Source organism: Triticum urartu, chromosome 5A (genome assembly GCF_056163025.1).
Source record: "Triticum urartu cultivar PI428250 chromosome 5A, HENAU_Tu73, whole genome shotgun sequence".
NCBI lineage: Eukaryota > Viridiplantae > Streptophyta > Magnoliopsida > Poales > Poaceae > Triticum > Triticum urartu.
Window position 1 is genome coordinate 598,428,814 of NC_141877.1, and position 23,014 is coordinate 598,451,827.

The following is a 23,014-nucleotide window of genomic DNA, read 5'->3' on the forward strand; positions in this document are numbered from 1 at the left end:
TTGATCATCGCCTAAAGGGATCACGGTTTGATATTATATAGCATGGCAGACGGACATGGATGTAGGGTCATTGATGGGACTCTAGCATATCTATACTAAGCATATATGATAACAGGTATGGTATCAACAGTAGTAGTAAAGACAGGCTATGCAACCATAGTAGCAAAGACAGGCCCACTACGCATGCGTCCACACGCCCATGCAGCAAGGCATCCCTAGTCGAACATGTCCATGGGAGAGGCGGTTTTCTGCCGAGATAGGCGGCCGACGGCGGCAGCTCATGCCGCAACAAAGGCAAGAGCCGAGCCGACGAGCGAACGACGACTCTCCTCGGTGGGGCACAACGATGCACCCCCTCAATTGAAGCATGGGCGCGGCAGGCGCCGCTTGTGCCAGACTACCACTAGCCTTTGCAGGGTCATCATCCATGGGAATGGACACCGGGACCCCTCCGGAGCAGGGGGAGCTCCCAGGCTAGCACGCACCGGGCACGCCAGGGCGAGGAAGTCGTCGAACTAAGGCTCCCAGGCTCCACCGCGCGCCGTTCTCGAGGTCCGCCCAGTGGAAGGCCGCCTGGGAGGGGCACCACGACGGAGAGCAACGGTCCATGACACTTTTGGTGGGTTTATTCGCTCGGATGCTGTTGCTGAGTCGCTCTATGCGTTAGCTTCGCTAGTTCATTTCGTTTTTGCCTTCTTTTCATTTTTTACTTTTCATTTTTTGTTTTCTCTGTTTCTTCACAACTTTTCTTCCCTTTTATTTTTTTCTTTGTTTTAATCCAGTTTTATTGTTATTTCATGAGTTTCCTTCGTATTTAGCCGTTTTAAATATTTTTCCGTCTATTATTTTCTTTGTTTTATTGGTTTTTCTTTCTTTTTATTTTTCTTGATTTTTTGTCTCTTTTCCCGGGTTTCTCCATTTTTTGTTTCATTTGTTTCCATTTTTTTCACCTGTTTTCTCTGGTTTTTCTTTTCTTTTGTTTCTTCCTTGGTTCTCTTTTTCCTTCGTCATATTTCAGTTTCCTTTTATATAACACATATCAAAATTTTTTAGTGCACTATATACATTTTTGTAGTACACGTGAACCATCTTGTGGATACACGTTGTACATTTCTCAAATGCACTATGTATATTTGTGCTTAAAGTACATGCTATGAACAAATTTTTGAATACATGACCAACAATTTTCAAATACACGATGAACATTGTTTATGGTCATAAACATTTTTATATACTGCACGAACATTTTTTTAAATACATGATTAACATTTTTTCCAACATATATTTTTTATGTTTACATTTTCCATACACGTTTGCAAAATTTTCTGTATAGATCACGAACATTTTTAATACACGTTTAACAGTTTCCAAATACATGATTAACATTTTTTTCAAACTTATATTTATATGTCTAATTTTCTTATAAACAAGGTACACTTTTTGCATACATCAGGAACATTGTTTATAAAAGCTTAACATTTTCCAAATGGTTAACATTTCTGAAAACTAGTATTTTTTATGTCTGCTTTTTCTATATAGATTGTATATTTTTTGTACACATCATGAACTTATTTATATACATGTTTAAAATATTTCAAATATATTATTTTGTTTTTTTCATTTATATGGTTTGATATCTACTTTTTCCCATAAACATTGTACATTTCTAATATACACCTAGAATATTTTCAATGCACGTTTAACATTTTTAAGTACATGATTTACTTTGTGCAATTCTTTATGCAAAGTGATTTTCATAATAGATATATTTAGAATATTTCTAAATAGAAGGAAAAGTAAAAAAAAAGCAAAACTTTGATAGAAGAGGACGATAAAAAAGCGCTATAGTCATATCTGGTCCCTGCTGGGCCGGCCATTCTGGGCGGCGGTTTGTAGCGAGGCTGGGCTAGGTCTCGCTTCAAGCGATACAACAAAGTTGAGGCATCCCTAAAAGAAAAAACAAAGTTGAGGCGGGTGTGCCTACCTAGCGAGACGTAGGGCAGCCTCGCCTGAAGCGAACACCAGACTGCCGCCCCAGCGCGTCAGGCACAGGCCACAACCTTTTTTCTGATTTTTTTTTCAGTTTCTATGTTTTTGTTGTTTGTTTTATTTTTTGGATTTGGTTTATACTTCCAAATTTTCTAAATGTATATATTAAAAAAATTACATAAAACATTTTTTAAAATCTAGACCATGCAAAAAAATATGTTAATCATGTTTTTAATAAATGTGTGCGGAATTTCTAAAAAATTTATTACCATAAAAATGTTCAGCGTGTATTTGAAAGAAATGTTGAACATGTTTCAAAAAAGTGTTTGTAACATGTTAAAAAAATGTGCATCATGTATTCGAGAAAATGTACAATGTGTATTAAAAAACAATGTTTCACGTGTACATTGAAAATGTAGACTGGGCACTAAAAATAATTAGACATGTGTTGAACTAAACCTAAAATGAAGAAAACCAACAAAGAAACATAAAGGAAACAAAGAAGAACGAGAAAAAACAAAATAAAACCAAAGCATAACGAAGAAAAAAAAGAGGACATGGGAAGAAACAAAAGATAACAACAAAAAAGAAAAAAAAAGAAAACTGGAAAAAACAAATGCAAAAAGGCAAAAAAAACTAAAACGAGAAGAATAAATGAGCCGGCCCACTATCTATGCAAGGGAGAAATACCTTCATGCGAGGGGAACATGTATCTCACTATATGCGAGAAATAGCTCCCGCGCATCCAGGTAGCCATGCGCCTAGCAATAGGCAACATGTAGCCGCACCCACCAGGCCCAACCCATCTCAGCCCAGCACGTGATCGCCCCTCACACCGCCTTAGGCCATGGTGGGCCGTCCCACTGCACATGCGTCCACACGCCCACGCAACAAGGCATCCCTAGTCGAACATGTCCATGGGAGAGACGGTTTTGTCACAGGACAGGCGGTCAACGGCAATAGCTCACAACGCAACATAGGTAAGAGCCGAGCCGGTGAGCGAACGATGACTCTCCTTGGTGGGAGCACAACCATCGCACCCCGCAACTAAATCCTGGGCGCGGCAGGTGCCGCCTGTGCTAGACTACCGGTAGCCTTTGCAGGGTCACCACCCACGGGACTGGACGTCGGGACCCCTTCGGAATAGGGCAAGAAGCTTCCGGGCTATCATGCATCGGGCATGCCAGCATAAGGAAGTCGTCGAACTTAGGCGGCGCCAGCTTCACCACGCGTCATCCTCGAGGTCCGCCTAGCGGAAGGGCGCCTGAGAGGGGCACCACGAGGGAGAAGTACGGCCAATGATGCCCGCCGTAGGCAGGGGTACCATGGCGGTGGCATAAGCCATCTCACCGGCGGCAACGCTACCCACTCCTAAATTGTATTATGCAAATATTGTGCAAACAAATAGAAAAGAATACCCTAGAAGCATGCACGCATGGAATGGAATCCAAATGGTCATCCCGTATCAAAATTCAAATCCCAGCAAACAAAAGGTGCTGATAATGGCCTAATGTCAAAACTGCACTAGCAAATGGAAAGGAATTACAATCACTCATACTCCATCTGTGCCAGACATTTTTTGGTGTTGCATATGGCATAAAAAGTCGTCATATATTTTGTTACAGAGGGAGTACCCTTTTTTTTGCGAAAAAACTTAGTATGATACTGTTTCTAGTGGAAAAAAATATGATGATCCAACCACAATGATTAATGGTATTGCTAAAGCAAACTTGGAACCAAAAAAAAAAGAAGCAAATGATTACAACATAAAAGGAGGTACACTGTACCAATAAAATCACCCTCTGAAAATTAACCTACAGTTTTGGCATGTAGGCAGAGAAGAAGCCAATGACCACCCTCCGAAAAGAAAGAAAAATTTCTTGCTACCTCTACACACAAATGTCAAGGGCCAATCAAACCTACAAAGATAATCAAATTGATATACTATTCAAGATTAACTAACAATCTAAACCGCAAAAAGAAAATCAAAGCAATGGATGTTTTTTTTACCTACACTGTTCAGGCTCATATAAAAAAAATGAAGCAAGTTTTTATTTAATTTAGTATTGTATAAAAACCCATGTAAGTATATCATTGCAAAAAACAAAAATCACCTTGGTAATGTTTCTAGTCTCATATAAAGTTGGCAAAGTGTTTAGTTAGAGACCACAACCTCTAGTCTTGTAACATAGCTAGGCACCATAAAATGATAGACAAAATTCATAGAAGAGAGTACAAAAGAAAAAGAAAAAAGAATCACGAAAATAGCAGAATATTATTCTTGGCTCAAAGGAAGCAGTCATTACAAATCATCCAAGTACAATAATACCTTCCCCTCAAAAATAAAAAAGTACAATAATATTACTTATTTATTTATTTGTTGTAGAGCATCATCTCTACGTTTTTCTTAGCACAGCATCATCTCCACGTACGGAGAGAAAGGCGGTAGAGTCTAGGCCCGCAGAGCGATGGGCTCTGAGCACGCAGTGTTACCGGGCCACAGAAGCACGTTGACAAGGGCCTCCGCCTGGGCCCGTGTGGTGATGTGTACCCCCGGAGCTCCGCCGTCTCTGGCGACGCCCACTGGCCGCCGTGCTGCCTGGAGATGAGCAGAGCGCACGACACGGTCCTCCACTGGACCACAAGCCACTGCTGCGGCTTGAACGTGACTCCGTTGACCCAGTTGTCGGATATGCTCTGCTGTATCGGGGCGAAGCGAGCGCAGCGGCCTCAAATATTGTCACCACAAGCGTGGCCACGGCGCGCCGCATGCACCCGTCGTCGGCGTCCGGCGCATAGTCGGCGGCAAAGCCAGAGAGGTGGGCGATTGCCCGAAGCGTGGTCGTCCGGCCGAGTCGGAGCTGCTCCAAGTTCTTGTGGCCGCCGAAGCCGACCAAGCCGGTGTAGTTGTCGCTGGACGGCAGGACTGTGGCCGAGGGGATGAGGTTGGCCCGGTTCTCGAAGACGAACCAGGCACCCGACTGGGCCGCGAAGCCCACCACGTACAAGTTGTCCCCCCGGACTGCCAGCATGGCCACCTGGTTCCCGGCGCCGTGGACCTCGAGCATAATCCACCGACGAGGCGGCTGTGGCAGGGTCTGCCGGGCAAGAACAGGCCGGTGGAAGGCACTTCTCCCGCTCCCCCAGTGGACAGCTCGAGTGAGCACGTCCTTGGGACAGTGCCTGTACGCCGGGCCCGTCCGCGCGGCGAAGAGGTTGCACGAGACACGATCGTAGGGCTTGTACCACTTCCTGCGCGTTCACAAAAAAGAAAAAGAGATCAAACGTACTAGTCAGCATCGATCTAGAATGAGGCAGCAAAACAAAAGCAAGAGATGAACTGGGCACTCATGCTCGTGGATCGAGCGGGTCGGTCGCGAACGTGGCTGCGTCACACACTGCGAGCAACATGGCCCCGATGAAGAGGGCCTCCACCATCCAAACTCGAGCAGCGGCCGGCATCCTCTCGACGACGATCCAGATCTACTAGCTAGCACCGGTAGAAAAAGGGCTTGTTGTTCCGGTTCGTAAGGGTCTTTTGTCCCGGTTTTGGAACCGGGACTAAAGGGTCGGTACTAATGCCCTGTCCCTTTAGTCCCGATTCAATCTAGAATCAGGACAGATGGGCCTCCACGTGGCATGTGCGCGGGGCCCAGACAGGAGACCCTTTGGTCCCGGTTGGTGGCATCAACCGGGACCAATAGGCATCCACGCGTCAGCATTTCTGTGGTTGGGGTTTTTGTTTTTTTTGAAGGGGGGGGGGGTTTGGGGGGTTTTGGGGGGTTAATTTAGGTGTTTCATATATTGTGTTAACTAGCTATAATTAATAAAGAGAAGTGTCCTCTCTTATGTCCGTACTTGATCGACACTACGTACTATACATATGTATAGAGAGGACTAGATACACTAGCTAGCTAGTAAGCAAACGAAGGAAACAGAAGATCGTCATGAACATATATGCATACAGAGAGAAGTGATATCGACCACCTCTCCTTCTCCGAGAGATTGGTCGAACAACAAGTTCTCGTATATCTATCCGACACTACCGGCTACATATATACAATAATTATCTCTTACAAATATAATCATACGGACTCAGGGTTCACATAGTATTCTCCGTCTTCAGGGATCACGTGGTCAAGAAAGAATGCCGCCAATTCCTCTTGAATTGCTCGCATGCGAGCTGGTGCTAGGAGTTCATCCCGCTTCCGAAACATCTAATTTAAAGAAGGGGGTCAATACATATATATATGAATGAATGAAACTCAACACAAATGATGATAATAAAATAAAATTGTGAATGTTGTTATTTACGTACTTCATATTGTTCGTCAGTGTAGTCCCGCTCACAGGTCGTGTGGCGGATGGACTCGCAAACGTAGTATTCACAGAAATCATTCCCTTGTTCCTGCCACAACCACTTTATAAGAAATAGAGGTCAATCAAACTGATAAGCAAGAATGTCAAATGGTATTGATGAAACTAGCACTTGAATGACTAGTAGATACGCGGAACATGCTACTATAATACTTACTTCGGATGTCTAAATTGCAGCTCCTTCGGCAGTCCCGGAGCTTTTCTGGTGAATTTTCTCCAAACCCTGCCGAACAAAGAAAACAATTACTTGATATATCAGGAAATGAACAAAGTTGCTGATATGGTGGATAATGATCGATTTAACTTACTTCTCGAGTATTTGAGTCATGTCTGCATAGTCCTGAGGATCTTTTCATCTTGAGTCTAAGACGGTTACTAGTCCCTGCTCAAGCTTAATCTCTAGGAGTGGAAACTGCACACGCATGCATAACTCGTCAATTACATTACTATAACCTTGACTAATATATAAGGGAAACCGAATACGCACAAGACAGTAACACTCACTTGAAGTTGTAAGGAAAGAGTATTATATCTTTGTTTTCATTTATTACCAACGATCGTAGCAAGTTGGCCTCGGTAGCTGCGGCACGAAATTTAACCTGAGTTGCATCTATGAGATATGTGTTAATGAACCCAATATCACCGACTTGTCTTTTCTTCAATTCGGCGATCTTTAATCTGCATAATATAGTGAGGATGATTATAAATACATGCAATGAAAGAGCTGAGCTATATAGAGAGACTTAATGACAGAAGTAGTACTACTTACAGACAGTAGCAGGCGACCGTTGTTTTATCGAGGGCCAATTGATTGAAAAACTAATAGAACTCCTCAAATGGAACAGGCAATAGTTCAATTCCAACGAGGTCATGCTCCTTTTCTACTTTCACATACAAAGTACTCCTCCCCCCAGAGTCTCTGCAGATTTTCAAGTACCAATCATGCAATCTTCGCATCATCGTTGATAGAGATCTTTCATCTTTGACGAGAGGCTTCCCGTACTCGTATCTTTGTATCTGCACCTCCATGGGTTCATAATGTACATCGTCGGGCAGGTAATCTGCAAGATTGCTATAACCGGGCACCATCCTCGGATCATTAGCGACGTTGTGGCTAGGCACCTTGAGCGGGGGGCACGATTGCTTCGCTTGTTCGCCGAGCTGGGCAATTTGTTTCCCAGCTCGTCGTTCTTTCAGCCTTTGATCACTGACAGTACTTCCCGACCGCTCCGCTTCGGCAAATTCCTTTCCAATAATGCGCTCATAGTTTCCTTTCGGCGGAGACTTGGGTGGTTTTGTCAGGGCAGCCAGAGTGTGCTTCGCTTTCACCGGATCTACCTTCTCATCCGGAAGTGGATGTCTCTTTGCTTTCAACCCTTGAAACCAGTCATCCACTTCGGTTCGTGCGATCTCGGCGTTCTCCTCCGGGGTCCTCTCATATGGTAACTTCTCTGGAGTCTTCAGAGAAGGACCGAATCTGTATGTCTTCCCGCCTCTGGCTGTACTGCTAGACGCCGGCCGAGCAGACGGAGCAGTTATCTTCTTTACTTGCTTACGAGGCGGAGGAGAAGGACTACGACACGCCGGAGCAGCCGGAGCGGCGGCAGGTCTCTTCCGCCCTTGCTGACGAGGCGGAGAAGGAGGAGGCTGGCTGCTCGGGCGCGTCGGCGCAGGCGGAGAAGGAGGCGGAGTGCCGCCACGCGCTGGAGAAGGAGCCGGTCGAGTGCCCTGATCGTCACTCGCCGGAGGAGGAGGCGGTGGAGGAGGCGGAGTACCCTGACTCGCCGGAGGAGGAGGCGGTGGAGGAGGCGGAGTGCCCTGACTTGCAGTTCGGAAGGTTGATGAGCTCCTTCCGCCATAGGCATGGAGTCTTCAGAGCAGACCCCAGCCTAGTCTCTCCTTCATCGGTAGGGTGGTCAAGCTGGAGGTCCTCAAATCCCTCCGTTATTTCATTCACCATCACCCTAGCATATCCTTCTGGAATCGGCCGGCAGTGAAAAGTTGCGCCGGGTTCAGTAGGATAAACAGAGCCAACAGCCGCCTTGACCTTCAAATTCATCCATTGCGTCATAAGGTGGCAATTTTGAGACTCCAGGATAGCATCCACGGGATAGCTGGCAGGAGCCGTCAAGGCATGCTCCGGCTGAAGCAGCTCGGTGGAAGCCACGCTGCTTCTCCACTGAGATGGCGGGGTAGCTTCGGGGGAAGCTTCGGCAGTACGTTTGCTGCGATTTGCTTCTCGTTCCTCTATCACTTGTACCCTTGCTTGCAGCACCTGCATCTGGGTCTGCTGCACTTTTTTCCTTCTCTCATGGGATTTGTAACTGCCTGCGTCCGGAAACCCAACCTTTCACGGAATGGAGCCTGGGGTGCCTCGTGTCCGTCCAGGGTGCTCAGGATTCCCGAGGGCCATTGTGAGCTCGTCGTTCTCTCTGTCTGGAAAGAACGTCCCTTGCTGCACTGCTTCGATATAGTGCTGAAGCTTCCTGACTGGTATGTCCATTTGATCGTTCGTCCAAATGCACTTCTCTGTTACAGGGTCCAAGGTTCCGCCAGCCCCGAAGAACCAAGTCCGGCAACGGTCTGGCCAGTTAATTGTCTCTGGTTCGACCCTTTATCAACCAGATCATTCTCAGTCTTGGCCCACTTAGACTGGGCTACGAGGTAGCCACCTGACCCCGTGCGATGGTGATGCTTCTTCTTCGCAGCATTTTGCTTGTTTGTCGCCGACATCTTATTACTCTTTTCCGATGTCTTGTGGGCCACAAATGCGGGCCAGTGATCTCTGATCTTCTCATATCTGCCCTTGAATTCTGGTGTCTCATTATTTTCGACAAACTTATTCAGCTCTTTCTTCCACCTCCTGAATAGTTCTGCCATCCTCTTAAGAGCAAAAGACTTGATTAATTGCTCTTTAACTGGCTTCTCTGGATTATCCTCTGGCGGTAGGGTGAAATTTGACTTCAGCTCAGTCCAAAGATCATTTTTCTGCATATCATTGACATAAGACACCTCAGGATCTTCTGTAGCCGGCTTAAACCATTGTTGGATGCTGATCGGGATCTTGTCCCTAACCAAAACCCCGCACTGAGCAATAAATGCGCTCTTTGTCCGGAGGGGTTCAATCGGTTGGCCGTCGGGCGCGATTGCTATGATCTCAAACTTTTCATACGAACTCAACTTTTTCTTCGGGCCTCGTCCCTTTACCGAAGTTGTGCTCGATCCGGAGGGCTAGAAAAAAGAACAAAGACTTAATTAATATGTGTACATACCAAAACAATGAATGCATCAATTAGCTAGTCAGCAGAAGCTTAACTAATATATATACCTGGCCGGACTCGGTTCGGTCACCGGAGACGTCATCACGGTCTCCTTCTTGCACCGGCGTTGGGTCACCGGAGCCGTCCTCACGGTCTCCTTCTTGCACCAGCATTAGGTCACCGGAGCCCTCATAATCAGCTGCTTCCAGACCATCAGTCTCGTTGAGAAACAATGAGCAGATGGCATCACTTCCTCGTGCGATTATGTCCCCCAACAACTCTTCTTGTACTTCGTCTCGGGCGGTGTCCATAGTTTCTACAAATATTGAGAACATGGCAATTATTATTCAAACATGACAGATGGATATATTAGTGGAAAAAACGTAGAACTAATATTAATTAGTGGCCTCGACGCTGCTTCTCTAGGGGTTGGGGTGGCCTCGCCGCTGCTTCTCTAGGGTTTGGGGTGGCCTCGACAACGCTTCAAGGATAAAAAAAGAAGAGGAAGAAGAAAAAAAGAGGAGAAGAAAGAATAGAGGAGTAAGAACTCCTCTATTCTTTCTTCTCCTACTCCTCTATTCTTTCTTCTCCTCTTTTTTTTCTTCTTCTTCCTCTTTTTTTTATTGGGAACGAGGGTCGTCGAGGGTCACCGAGCGATAGAGGAAACCCTAAATAGCAAGTATCGTGGGTGTGAGATACATGTGGCCGTCGGTGTCGGACACTACATCCACGTCCCACAAGTGACGTGGGCGTCGAAGCCCGCGCCACTTGTGGGACGTGGATGTAGTGTCCGACACCGACGGCCACATGTATCTCACACCGACGATACTTTCTATTTAGGGTTTCCTCTACCGTTCGGCGACCCTGACCCTCGACGACCCTCGTTTCTGATAAAATAAAGAGGAAGAAGAAAAAAAAAGAGAAGAAGAGAAGAAGAAGAAAAAAAAGAGGAGAATTCTCCTCTCTTTTTTTCTTCTTCTTCCTCTTTCTCCTCTTTTTTTCCTTATTCTTCTCTTCTTCTCTTTTTTTCTTCTTCTTTCTCTTTATTTTATCGGAAACGAGGGTCGTCGAGGGTCAGGGTCACCGAACGGTAGAGGAAACCCTAAATAGCAAGTATCGCGGGTGTGAGATACATGTGGCCGTCGGTGTCGGACACTACATCCACGTCCCACAAGTGACGTGGGCGTCGAAGCCCGCGCCACTTGTGGGACGTGGATGTAGTGTCCGACACCGACGGTACATGTATCTCACACCGACGATACTTTCTATTTAGGGTTTCTCCTCTACCGCTCGGCGACCCTCGACGACCCTCGTTCCCGATAAAATAAAAAGGAAGAAGAAGAAAAAAAGAGGAGAAGAAAGAATAGAGGAGAAGATCTCCTCTATTCTTTCTTCTCCTCTTTTTTTTTCTTCCTCCTCTATTCTTTATTCTCCTCTTTTTTTTCTTCTTCCTCTTCTTTTTATCCTCTTCTTCCTCTCATGTTCGAGAGGGTCGCCGAGGGGTCGGGAGGTTGCCTAGTGTCAAAGAATTCAACAAAACCATGTCTTCATCATTAGGCGAAAGTAACAGGTGCATGATGGTACGAAGCTCTCCAAAGTTATTTTGGAACGGAGTCCCAGATAAGATAATTCGCTTTTTGGTACAAAGTTCAGCAAGAACCTTCCAAATATCGTTATTTGGAAGGCCTTTGCTGAAATTCATACAAAAAGGCAAATTATCCTATCCGGGACACCATTCCAAAATAACTTTGGAGGACTTCGTCATGCCCTGGTTACTTCCGGCTAATGATGAAGCCATAGATTTCTTCAATACTTTGACACTAGGAAACCTCTCTCGACCCCTCGGCGATCCTCGACCCCTCGAAACCTCGATGACCCTGGACCCCTCGACCCCTCGATGACCCTAGAGCCCCTCTCGACCCCCTCATGTCAAAGTTATCGGGTAGGGGGTATATCGACAACGACATACCCAATACATGCATACATACATACATATCACATGCATCCATACATATATGAACAAAATTAATATCTACTAATTAACAACCTAAATAAAAAAACTAATACATATAGGAAGAAGAAGAAAAAAGAAGAGAAGAAAGAATAGAGGAGAAGACTTCCTCTTCTTCCTCTCCTCTTCTTCTCCCTCTTCTTCTCCCTCTTCTTCCCCTTCTTCCCTCGACCCCCTAAACTAGTTCTCAACCCTAGACCCCCTAAACTAGTTCTCGACCCCCCCTCATGTCGAAGTTATTAGGGAGGGGGTATATCGACCCCCTCATGTCGAAGTTATCGGGGAGGGTTATATCGACCCCCTCCTGTCGAAGTTAACGGGGAGGGGGTATATCGACAATGACATGCATACATGGAAAAAAATGCTATCCATCTATACATACATAGCCACATACATATATACATGGAAATAATGCTATGAAAAAAAATATGAACAAAAAATGCTATGAACAAAAAAAATAATACACATAAACAAAAAAAATACATATATGAACAAAAAAAATAATACACATATATGAACATCTATACATACATATAGCCACATACATATATACATTATATATACGTACAAAAAAATGAAAAAAAATGATAAACATGTGGCGGCGGCTCACAGCAGCGAGGTTGACTGGCGAGGGCGACGGCGGGGGCGGCGAGGGCGTCGGCGAGGGCGGCGGATGGCTCGGGGAGGAGGGCGGCGAGGGCGGCACGGGCTCTGGGAGGAGGGCTCGGGGACGACAGCGAGATCGGGGGCGGCGCGGGTTTGGGGACGGCGGCGAGCTCGAGGGGCGGCGCGGGCTTGGGGACGACAGTGAGCTCGAGGGGCGGCGCTGGCTCGAGGGCGGCGCGGGCTCAAGGGCGACAATGGCTCGGGGGCGGCGCGGGCTTGAGGAGCGGGCGGTGACGGCGATGGCGACCTCGGGGCGGCGACGGCGAGCACGGGCAGCCTGGCGGCGTCGTCGGGGCGGGATCGAAGAAACTGAACCAAAATTTTCACAAGTGTGGCTTATATAGACGGAGCATTGGTCACGGTTCGTGGCACAAACCGTGACCAATGCCCCCCTTTAGTCCCTGTTGGTGCCACCAACCGAGACCAAAGGCCGCCCCAACCGAGACCAAAGGCCTCTTTTCAGCAGCCTAAAGGGCGGGAAGCGGCAGCCTTTGGTCTTGGTTGGTGGCACCAACCGGGACTAAAGGGGGGCATTGGTCACGTTTTGTGCCACGAACCGTGACCAATGGCCCCCTTTAGTCCCGGTTGGTGCCACCAACCGGGACCAAAGGCCTTGTGCGGCTGCTGCGTCGAAAGTTTAGTCCCACCTCGCTAGTTGAGAGGGGTGCACAGTGGTTTATAAGCCCCACTGCCGCACCCCTCTCGAGCTCCTCTCCATTGCAGGCTTACGGGCCTAATTTTCACTACTATGCCTGTGGGCCTCCTGGGCCTCCTGCGGGCCTGAATCCTGGCCCTTGGATGGGTTTCTAGTCGTATTCAGGCTGTGGGGGCCTATTAGGTGGCATTTTTTTGTTTTTTTGTTGCTTTATTTATTTTCTTTTATTTTTTGCTTCATTTTTTAATTCTTTATGCTTTTAGTTTTAGAAAAATTATAAACTTTTTGTTAATGCCATTACTTTTCAAATTTGAAAACACTTTTTTTGTTTTTTGTTTTCTTTGTTGCTTTATTTATTTTATTTTGTTTCTACTTACAACAAAATACTTATTGTTGCTATTTTGTTTCAGTTTTTTTGTTTTGTTTTCTGCATTATTTATTTTCTTTTGTTTTTTGCTTTATTTTTTGTTCTTTTTGCTTTTAGTTTTAGAAAAATTATAAACTTTCTGTTAGTGCCATTAGTTTTCAAATTTGAAAACACTTTTTTAGTTTTTTTGTTTTCTTTGTTGCTTTATTTATTTTATTTTGTGATTAACTTTACTATAAAAATAGTTTTTTCCTATTTTTTGATTTGTTTTTTGCATTATTTATTTTCTTTTGTTTTTTGCTTTAATTTTTAATTCTGTTTGCTTTTAGGTTAGCAAAATTATAAACTTTCTGTTAGTGCCATTAGTTTTAGAAAAATTATAAACTTTCTGTTAGTGCCATTAGTTTTCAAATTTGAATAGTTAAAATTTGAATTCTTTGAAAATTGTTTGAATCACAAGTTTGTGATTAACTTACTAAAAAAATGAGAATAGATGCGCTTATAGAGAAAATTCAACCTAAATTCCTAGTAAATTTTTATGAATTTCAGAGAAATTTACTATGAATTTAGGTTAAACTTTTCTCTATTAGGGCATCTATTTTCACTTTGAGAGAAGCTCAACAAGGCAGAGAGGGAAGGGCTTATAAACCAGTGTGAGCCCCCTTCGGTTGGCGAGGTGGGACTAAACTCTGCTCGCAACGAGGACCAACCCTTTAGTCCCGGTTTGTGGCACAAACCAGGACTAATGGTCATGGGCCAAGGGCGAGGAGCAAAATTATAAACTTTCTGTTAGTGCCATTAGTTTTAGAAAGTTGAAAGTTAAAAGTTGGCATGGGCCAGGGACTAATGGTCATGGTATTACGAGGGCCGAACCATAAGACATGAAAGCATTTCAAATGAACTCTGAAAAAGTTGAAAGTTGGCATGGTATCATAATTTCACCCACATAGCATGTGCATATACAAAACGGACAATGGTAGCATGTTCGTGTGTTACAAAGTTGGCATGGTATCATCATAATAGTTGTGGGAGAAAGTCTTCACTTTTTCTTCGCTTGTGTCATTTGCTTATTGCGCCGTAACCATGGATAATCTTCATTGTTTATCAGGATGCTTGGGTCAGTCTTGACATTGAAGGGAGGAATTTCATTAAACTTTTCATAATCTTCAGATATATCTGTCTTGCCGTCCACTCCCAGGATGTCCCTTTTTCCTGAAAGAACTATGTGGCGCTTTGGCTCATCGTATGATGTATTCCCTTCCTTATCTTTTCTTTTTCTTAGTTTGGTAGACATGTCCTTCACATAGATAACCTGTGCCACATCATTGGCTAGGACGAACGGTTCGTCAGTGTACCCAAGATTTTTCAGATCCACTGTTGTCATTCCGTACTGTGGGTCTACCTGTACCCCGCCGCCTAACAGATTGACCCATTTGCACTTAAACAAAGGGACCTTAAAATCAGGTCCGTAGTCAAGTTCCCATATGTCCACTATGTAACCATAATATGTGTCCTTTCCGCTCTCGGTTGCTGCATCAAAGCGGACACCGCTGTTTTGGTTGGTGCTCTTTTGATCTTGGGCGATCGTGTAAAATGTATTCCCATTTATCTCGTATCCTTTGTAAGTCAATACAGTCAAAGATGGTCCCCTGGACAACAAGTACAACTCATCACAAACAGTGTTGTCACCTCTGAGACGTGTTTCCAACCAACTGCTGAAAGTCCTGATGTGTTCACATGTAATCCAGTCGTCGCACTGCTCTGGGTGTTTGGAGCGCAGACTGTTCTTGTGTTCATCGACATACGGGGTCACCAAGGTAGAATTCTGTAGAACTGTGTAGTTTGCTTGAGACCAAGAATATCCGTCCCTGCATATTATTGAGTCTCTTCCAAGAGTGCCTTTTCCAGTCAGTCTCCCCTCATACCGCGATTTAGGGAGACCTATCTTCTTAAGGCCAGGAATGAAGTCAACACAAAACCCGATAACATCCTCTGTTTGATGGCCCATGGAGATGCTTCCTTCTGGCCTAGCGCGGTTATGAACATATTTCTTTAGGACTCCCATGAACCTCTCAAAGGGGAACATATTGTGTAGAAATACGGGCCCCAGGATGACAATCTCGTCGACTAGATGAACTAGGACGCGCGTCATGATATTAAAGAAGGATGGTGGGAGCACCAGCTCAAAACTGACAAGACATTGCGCCACATCACTCCTTAGCCTTGGTACGATTTCTGGATCGATCACCTTCTGAGAGATTGCATTGAGGAATGCACATAGCTTCACAATGGCTAATCGGACGTTTTCCGGTAGAAGCCCCTCAATGCAACCGGAAGAAGTTGCGTCATAATCACGTGGCAGTCATGAGACTTTAGGTTCTGAAACTTTTCTCTGGCATATTTATTATTCCCTTTATATTCGACGAGAAGCCAGTCGTGACCTTTATACTGAGCAGGCATTCAAAGAAGATTTCTTTCTCTTCTTTTGTAAGAGCGTAGCTGGCAGGACCTTTATACTGCTTCGGAGGCATACCGTCTTTTTCATGCAAACGTTGCAGGTCCTCCCGTACCTCAGGTATATCTTTTGTCTTCCCATACACGCCCAAGAAGCCTAGCAGGTTCACGCAAAGGTTCTTCGTCACGTGCATCACGTCGATTGAGGAGCGGACCTCTAGGTCTTTCCAGTAGGGTAGGTCCCAAAATATAGATTTCTTCTTCCACATGGGTGCGTGTCCCTCAGCGTCATTCGGAACAGCTAGTCCACCGGGACCCTTTCCAAAGATTACGTAGTGTAAATCATTGACCATAGCAAGCACGTGATCACCGGTGCGCATGGCGGGCTTCTTCCGGTGATCTGCCTCGCCTTTGAAATGCTTGCCTTTCTTTCAACATTGATGGTTGGTCGGAAGAAATCGACGATGGCCCAGGTACACATTCTTCCTGCATTTGTCCAGGTATATACTTTCAGTGTCATCTAAATAGTGAGTGCATGCGTGGTATCCTTTGTTTGTCTGTCCTGAAAGGTTACTGAGAGCGGGCCAATCGTTGATGGTCACAGACAGCAACGCCTTAAGGTTAAATTCCTCCTGTCTGTGCTCATCCCACGTACATACACCGTTTCCATTCCACAGCTGTAAAAGTTCTTCAACTAATGGCCTTAGGTACACATCAATTTCGTTGCCGTGTTGCTTAGGGCCTTGGATGAGAACTGGCATCATAATGAACTTCCGCTTCATGCACATCCAAGGAGGAAGGTTATACATACATAGAGTCACGGGCCAGGTGCTGTGATTGCTGCTCTGCTCCCCGGAAGGATTAATGCCATCCGCGCTTAAAGCAAACCATACATTCCTTGGGTCCTTTGCAAACTCATCCCAGTACTTTCTCTCGATTTTTCTCCACTGTGACCCGTCAGCGGGTGCTCTCAACTTCCCATCTTTCTTTCGGTTTTCACTGTGCCATCGCATCAACTTGGCATGCTCTTCGTTTCTGAACAGACGTTTCAACAATGGTATTATAGGAGCATACCACATCACCTTCGCAGGAACCCTCTTCCTGGGGGGCTCGCCGTCAACATCACCAGGGTCATCTCGTCTGATCTTATACCGCAATGCACCGCATACCGGGCATGCGTTCAGATCCTTGTATGCACCGCGGTAGAGGATGCAGTCATTAGGGCATGCATGTATCTTCTCCACCTCCAATCCTAGAGGGCGTACGACCTTCTTTGCTGCGTATGTACTGTCGGGCAATTCGTTATCCTTTGGAAGCTTCTTCTTCAATATTTTCAGTAGCTTCTCAAATCCTTTGTCAGCCACAACATTCTTTACCTTCTACTGCAGCAATTCCAGTACGGTACCGAGCTTTGTGTTGCCATCTTCGCAATTGGGGTATAACCCTTTTTTGTGATCCTCTAACATGCGATCGAACTTCAGCTTCTCCTTTTGACTTTCGCATTGCGTCCTTACATCGACAATGACCCGGCGGAGATCATCATCATCGGGCACATCGTCTGGTTCCTCTTGATCTTCAGCAGCTTCACCCGTTGCAGCATCATTGGGCACATCATCTAGTTCCTCTTGATCTTCACCAGCTCCCCCCGTTGCAGCATCACCGTATTCAGGGGGCACATAGTTGTCATCATACTCTTCTTCTTCGCCGTCTTCCATCATAACCCCTATTTCTCCGTGCCTCGTCCAAACATTATAGTGTGGCATGAAACCCTTGTAAAGCAGGTGAGAGTGAAGGATTTTCCGGTTAGAGTAAGACCTCGTATTCCCACATTCAGTGCATGGACAACACATAAAACCATTCTGCTTGTTTGTCTCAGTCGCATCGAGAAACTCATGCACGCCCTTAATGTACTCGCGGGTGTGTCTGTCACCGTACATCCATTGCCGGTTCATCTGCGTGCATTATATATAATTAAGTGTCCAAATTAATAGAAGTTCATCATCACATTAAAACCAAAGTGCATACATAGTTCTCATCTAACAACATATAGCTCTCCAGAGCATCTAATTAATTAAACCATACATTGAAACTATGTAAAACATTTCAATGCGAAAACAAATGCGATCATAATCGCAACCAAGGTAACAATTGATCCAACGGCATAATGATACCAAGCCTCGGTATGAATGGCATATTTTCTAATCTTTCTAATCTTCAAGCGCATTGCATCTTTCTAATCTTCAAGCGCATTGCATCTATCTTGATCTTGTGATCATCGACGACATCCGCAACATGCAACTCCAATATCATCTTCTCCTCCTTAATTTTTTTTATTTTTTCCTTCAACAAATTATTTTCTTCTTCAACTAAATTTAACCTCTCGACAATAGGGTCGGTTGGCATTTCCGATTCACATACATCCTACATAAATAAAATCTATGTCACGTTGGTCAGCATAATTTTCATAAACAATAAATGAACCAATAGTTATAAAGATAATATATATACCACATCCGAATCATAGACAGGACGAGGGCCGACGGGGGCGGATACCAAAACCATTGCACTATATAAGATGCAATAATAAAAGTAAGAAAATAATACAAGTATCTATGTAAACATACAAGTAAGAATATTTTTCCTTTCAGAAAGAAGATAAAACAAGAGGCTCACCACGGTGGCGTCGGTGATGAGCTCGGCGCGGGTGATCGACGGCTGTGAAGACGGGGACGGGGCGTGACGGACCGCTAAACCTAGACAAATATTATGGAAAATGGAGCTTGAAGGTCGAGCTTGGAGAGGAGAAAGCTTAAGTAGTGTGGCTCGGGCATTCCATCGAACACCTTGTGTGCATAGGAGGTGAGCTAGAGCACCACCAAGCCCTCTCCCCCTCGGCCAGAGAAAAACAAAGCACTGGGGTGCTCTGCTCGCGAGCGAGGGGTATATATAGGCACCTCATTGGTCCCGGTTGGTGACATGAGCCGGGACTAAAGTGGAGCCTTTGGTCCCGGTTCAAGCCACCAACCGGGAACAATGATGGTGGGCCAGGAGCGAGACCCATTGGTCCCGGTTCATCCCACCAACCGGGACCAAAAAGTCCAGATGAATCGGGACCAATGGCCCACGTGGCCCGGCCGGCCCCCTGGGCTCACGAACCGGGACCAATGACCCACGTGGCCCGGCCGACCCTCTGGGCTCACGAACCGGGACCAATGCCCACATTGGTCCCGGTTCTGGACTGAACCGGGATTAATGGGCTGACCCGGCCTGGACCAAAGCACTGTTTTCTATTAGTGTAGTGATATGGATGGATGGATGGAGTGAGCGAGTGAGGATGGGAAATGACCGAGACGACTGCATCATTATATAGGAGGACCAACGCACTGCTGCTTGCTCGCTGGCTCGTTTTTTTTTTTTGAACAAGCTGGCTCGTTGGTTAGGTTTCTTCATTTCACAGAACATTGGCACCTTGTTTCAGAGCCCAGCTGGTTATGCTAGAGTAGAAATTCGAGAACATGCATCACAGCTCATTTAAGAATCCCGTGGTTATATTAGGGTAGGCATTGGTTACATTTCTTTCTTAGGCGAGCCATTTTTTTTTCTTTTGGTGTTTGTTACTTGCATTCTTTCTTGGGCTAGACATGGTAGGCAGGTAATGCACACAAACTTTTTACAACTCTGCCTCCCCGCAAAAAAAAGAGTAGGTTTACTTGATATGTTAGCTAATCAGCTGCTTAAGCTGGTTGCTTATATAGTTATATGCATGTACTCCTCGACCTTGCCGTGGCACACACAGCATAATAGCACCCTTGCTAAGCAAACACATACATGAACTGCTCTCACTCCCAAGTACTCCCTCCGTAGTGATCTAAACGTTCTTATATTTCTTTAAGGAGGGAGTACTACTATACACACAACCTCGGTAACACACTTACATCGTGCGCAACTTTCTTCATCTTGAATCGGACTATTTTTCTATGACGGTAGAATTTTAATGGAGCCAACGAATTTACTGCGAATGTATCACCACTATAATTAAGCATTCAAACTAATCATCGCATGGTGGATGCACGGTCCATTAATACTAAAGGAAACAGAGAGAAAAGGGGAGTTATAAAAGTAAACAAAATTCCTTGTAGACCATTGGTTATATTTCTTTCTTAGGCTAGTCTCCTTTTTGGACGTTTGTTACATTCTTTCTTGGGCTAGACATGGTAGGCAGGTAGTGAGGTAGGTACGTAGTTTGTTTTTGACACAAACAAGTTATACCACTCTGCCAATCCCGTCCTTCTTTTGTTTCCAAGTGACCCTCTTTTTTAAATCAGGTTTTGTTGTTTTCTTTCTTCCAATTGCACTTCATATTCTGGAGCAATTGCATTTTTTGTTTTTATAGACAGTTGTGGATCTTAATTTTTCTTATCCTCTTTGCATAAGTGAATAGTATTTCCATACTCCTCGTATTTGTATAGGCCACAAACAGTCATATCTTTTGACGTATTTTTCTCTTCACATGCACAAGATATAGCATAACCTACATGACCCTGATTTTTTTTGAATAATTTTTTTGGCAATTTTTTTCCGATAACTTGGAAGCGAGATTTTCTTCACAAGCACATGATATATAGCATAACCTATATAACATAACCCTGGTTTTTATCAGAGTAGACATTGGCTACATTCCTTTGTTAGGCGGGTCTTTTTTTAATGTTTGTGATATTCTTTCTTAAGCTAGGAATGGTAAGCGGGTAGGCGATTACACGCGAACAAATTATTCCACTCTACTACTTTGGTCCTTCTTTGTTTTTAGTGTGGTTGCACTTTCACTTTTATTTGCTATCATTTTTTTTTAAAGAACGTGAGGAGGGTTAATATATTTATTTTGTTTGTTCCAATTGCACTTCATTTTTTGGGTGCAACTACACATTTATTCATGCAATTGCATTTTCTCTCTGCGTAATTTCCCTTTCATGGCGGGGTTAAAAAAAAGATTAGAACTTCAGTACTTCAATCAGCCATATGTTCTAGTCGCGTCCAATATATATCACTTTATTTTTTATACTGGTAGGCATAGTTGTGGATCTAGATTGTTTTTATCCAATGAATAGTATTTGCATCCTTATCATCTTTGTATAGCCACAAACAGCAATATTGTTTTTGTTCTTCACATGCACAAGATATAGCTTAACCTATATGCATAGCCATGTCTTTTTTCCAATAACTTGGAAGCGAATTTACATAGGCAAAAATGTCTAAGGGAATTTTACTTAGAGATTTCTTCTTCACATGCACATGATATAGCAGAACCCTGGTTATGTTAGAGTAGACATTGGTTACATTCCTTTTTTAGGCTACTCTTTTCTTAGTGTTTGTTACATTCTTTCGATCTTAAGCTAGACATGGTAGGCAGGTAGGTGGTTACATGCAAACTAATTATACCACTCTGCCAGTTTGGTCCTTAATTTGTTTTTAGTGATGTGACACTTTCACATTTTTATGATTGTCTTGTTTTGTTAAAAAAATGAGAAGGTTTAATCTATTTATTTTGTTTGTTCCAGTTGCACTTCAATTTTTGGCAACTACACATTTATTCATGCAACTGGATTTATCTGGTTATGTTAAAAAAAGGAGAAGGGTTAATCTATTTAATTTGTTTTATCCTATTGCACTTCATTTTGGGACAACTACACATTTATTTGTGTAATTGCACTTTCATTTTTGTAGGAGCGACGACTTAATCATGTTCTCCTGAAGGGTGAAAGTGATTATATCAACTGAGTTTGGCCCAACGTATAGGTTGTGCCATAGGATTACATGCAGGCACACCAGCCATACTTCTATTTGTACTCCAGGAGTATCAGATACTCGAGAGTGTGGGAACCCCACCCCCTTTCTTCCGTGTCACACCCACATGTCGACGGAGGAAAACAAGTACTCCCTCCGTAAAGAAATACAAGATTGTTTCTTACTTCAAAGTGTGAGAGCATTTTTCTGCTTGCTTTGAAAACTCTGGTCTACACCAATTTACTAAGATGACTAACCATCAATGAAAGAAACAGGAGGGCATGATGCGTTGATACAACTATGCTCACTTGCTTGCAAAAATTGGGGTCATTTGAAGGATGTTCAAATATAGATCATGTTCAACGGAAGGTGTTCGGGTAGAACCAGAAGGCTCCGAGAGCACGTTGTTTATCGACACCCTTGAAATGGTCCCAATTTTATTTCATGGCCTTGTATGACCAACTCAAGGCATCATGCCAAGTTGTTTAGGTTTTTGACAAGTTTTGCATGTTTTGGAGTTTTCTTGGTGAAAAAAGATTGATTAATGCCCAGACGTGTCACAACATACATACGATGTCGGAAGTCATTCAACCCTAGCATGCATGCCTACCATGGACATGCCAACCTAGTGGCAAAAGCACAAGGAGATTTTACTCTTTGGTGTCAATTAGGCGGTCTATGTACTAATAGGTTTCATGTTACGTAAGGTCATTTCAAAGATGTCCAGAAGGCTCACTTGGAGAGCATGTTTATTCTTACATACGTCAAATTAACCAAAAATTATAATCCATGGCCTTGTATGATTCAGGGCACCAGGGCAAGTTGCTTGGGTTTTTTTTACATGTTTTGCATTTTCTGAAGTTGTTTCGGTGAAGAAAGGCTGATAAATGGTTGGACGTGTCACAACGTGCATACGCTATCAGAAGTTATTCAAACTAAGCGTGGATCTCTAATATGGACATGCCGACCTGTTTGCAAAGTTGAGGTCGATCCTATAATTTCTAAAAAAATATCATGTTCAACGAAGAGTTTTCGGATAAGCCAGAAGAGTCCGTTTGGGAGCGCCTTCTCTCGACATTCTTAAAAAATTCCCAACCATTGATGAAAATTTTGAACAAAATTAGCAAACCATGTACTTTTTTTTGAAATTTATCAACTTTTTTTTGCAACACAAACATTTCTTAATTTGAGAACAAACAAAATAAAAATGGAAACATTTTATGAAATTCTAGAACAATTTCTAAAATTACAAACAATAATTGAAAACAAGAACATTTTCAGGTATTCCATATTTCTTTTTAAATAACAGATTTAAAAAATAATAATAATAAAGTTCAACAAGGAGATAAATGAATTAACTTAAAAAGCGAAAAAACAAAAAATACAAAAGAATAAAATGATTAGGCCTTGGCCAAACTAGGCGACGGCATCGCTCCAGCCAGGCGCCTGTTCAT

At 44.0% G+C, this 23,014-nt stretch overlaps 1 protein-coding gene across 1 annotated transcript; it reads right to left on the reverse strand.

Moving 5' to 3' along the window:
• Nucleotides 1-3,902: 3,902 nt before the first annotated feature.
• Nucleotides 3,903-5,451, reverse strand: LOC147973219 (60 kDa jasmonate-induced protein-like). Its single transcript, XM_087524609.1, has 3 exons — nucleotides 5,387-5,451; nucleotides 4,734-5,241; nucleotides 3,903-3,908 (listed from the first exon to the last, which is right to left on the reverse strand). The coding sequence occupies exons 1-3, from the start codon at nucleotides 5,449-5,451 to the stop codon at nucleotides 3,903-3,905; spliced, it is 579 nt and encodes a 192-aa protein (XP_087380735.1).
• Between the last annotated feature and the right edge of the window lie 17,563 nt (nucleotides 5,452-23,014).

Bases quoted from the DNA above. Each gene is read 5' to 3' on its own strand.
- LOC147973219 (XM_087524609.1), bottom strand. From the start codon at position 5,451: ATGCCGGCCGCTGCTCGAGTTTGGATGGTGGAGGCCCTCTTCATCGGG. The intron at 5,242-5,386 runs GTGTGACGCAGC...GTGAACGCGCAG, and splicing joins GGGGCCATGTTGCTCGCAGT to GAAGTGGTACAAGCCCTACG.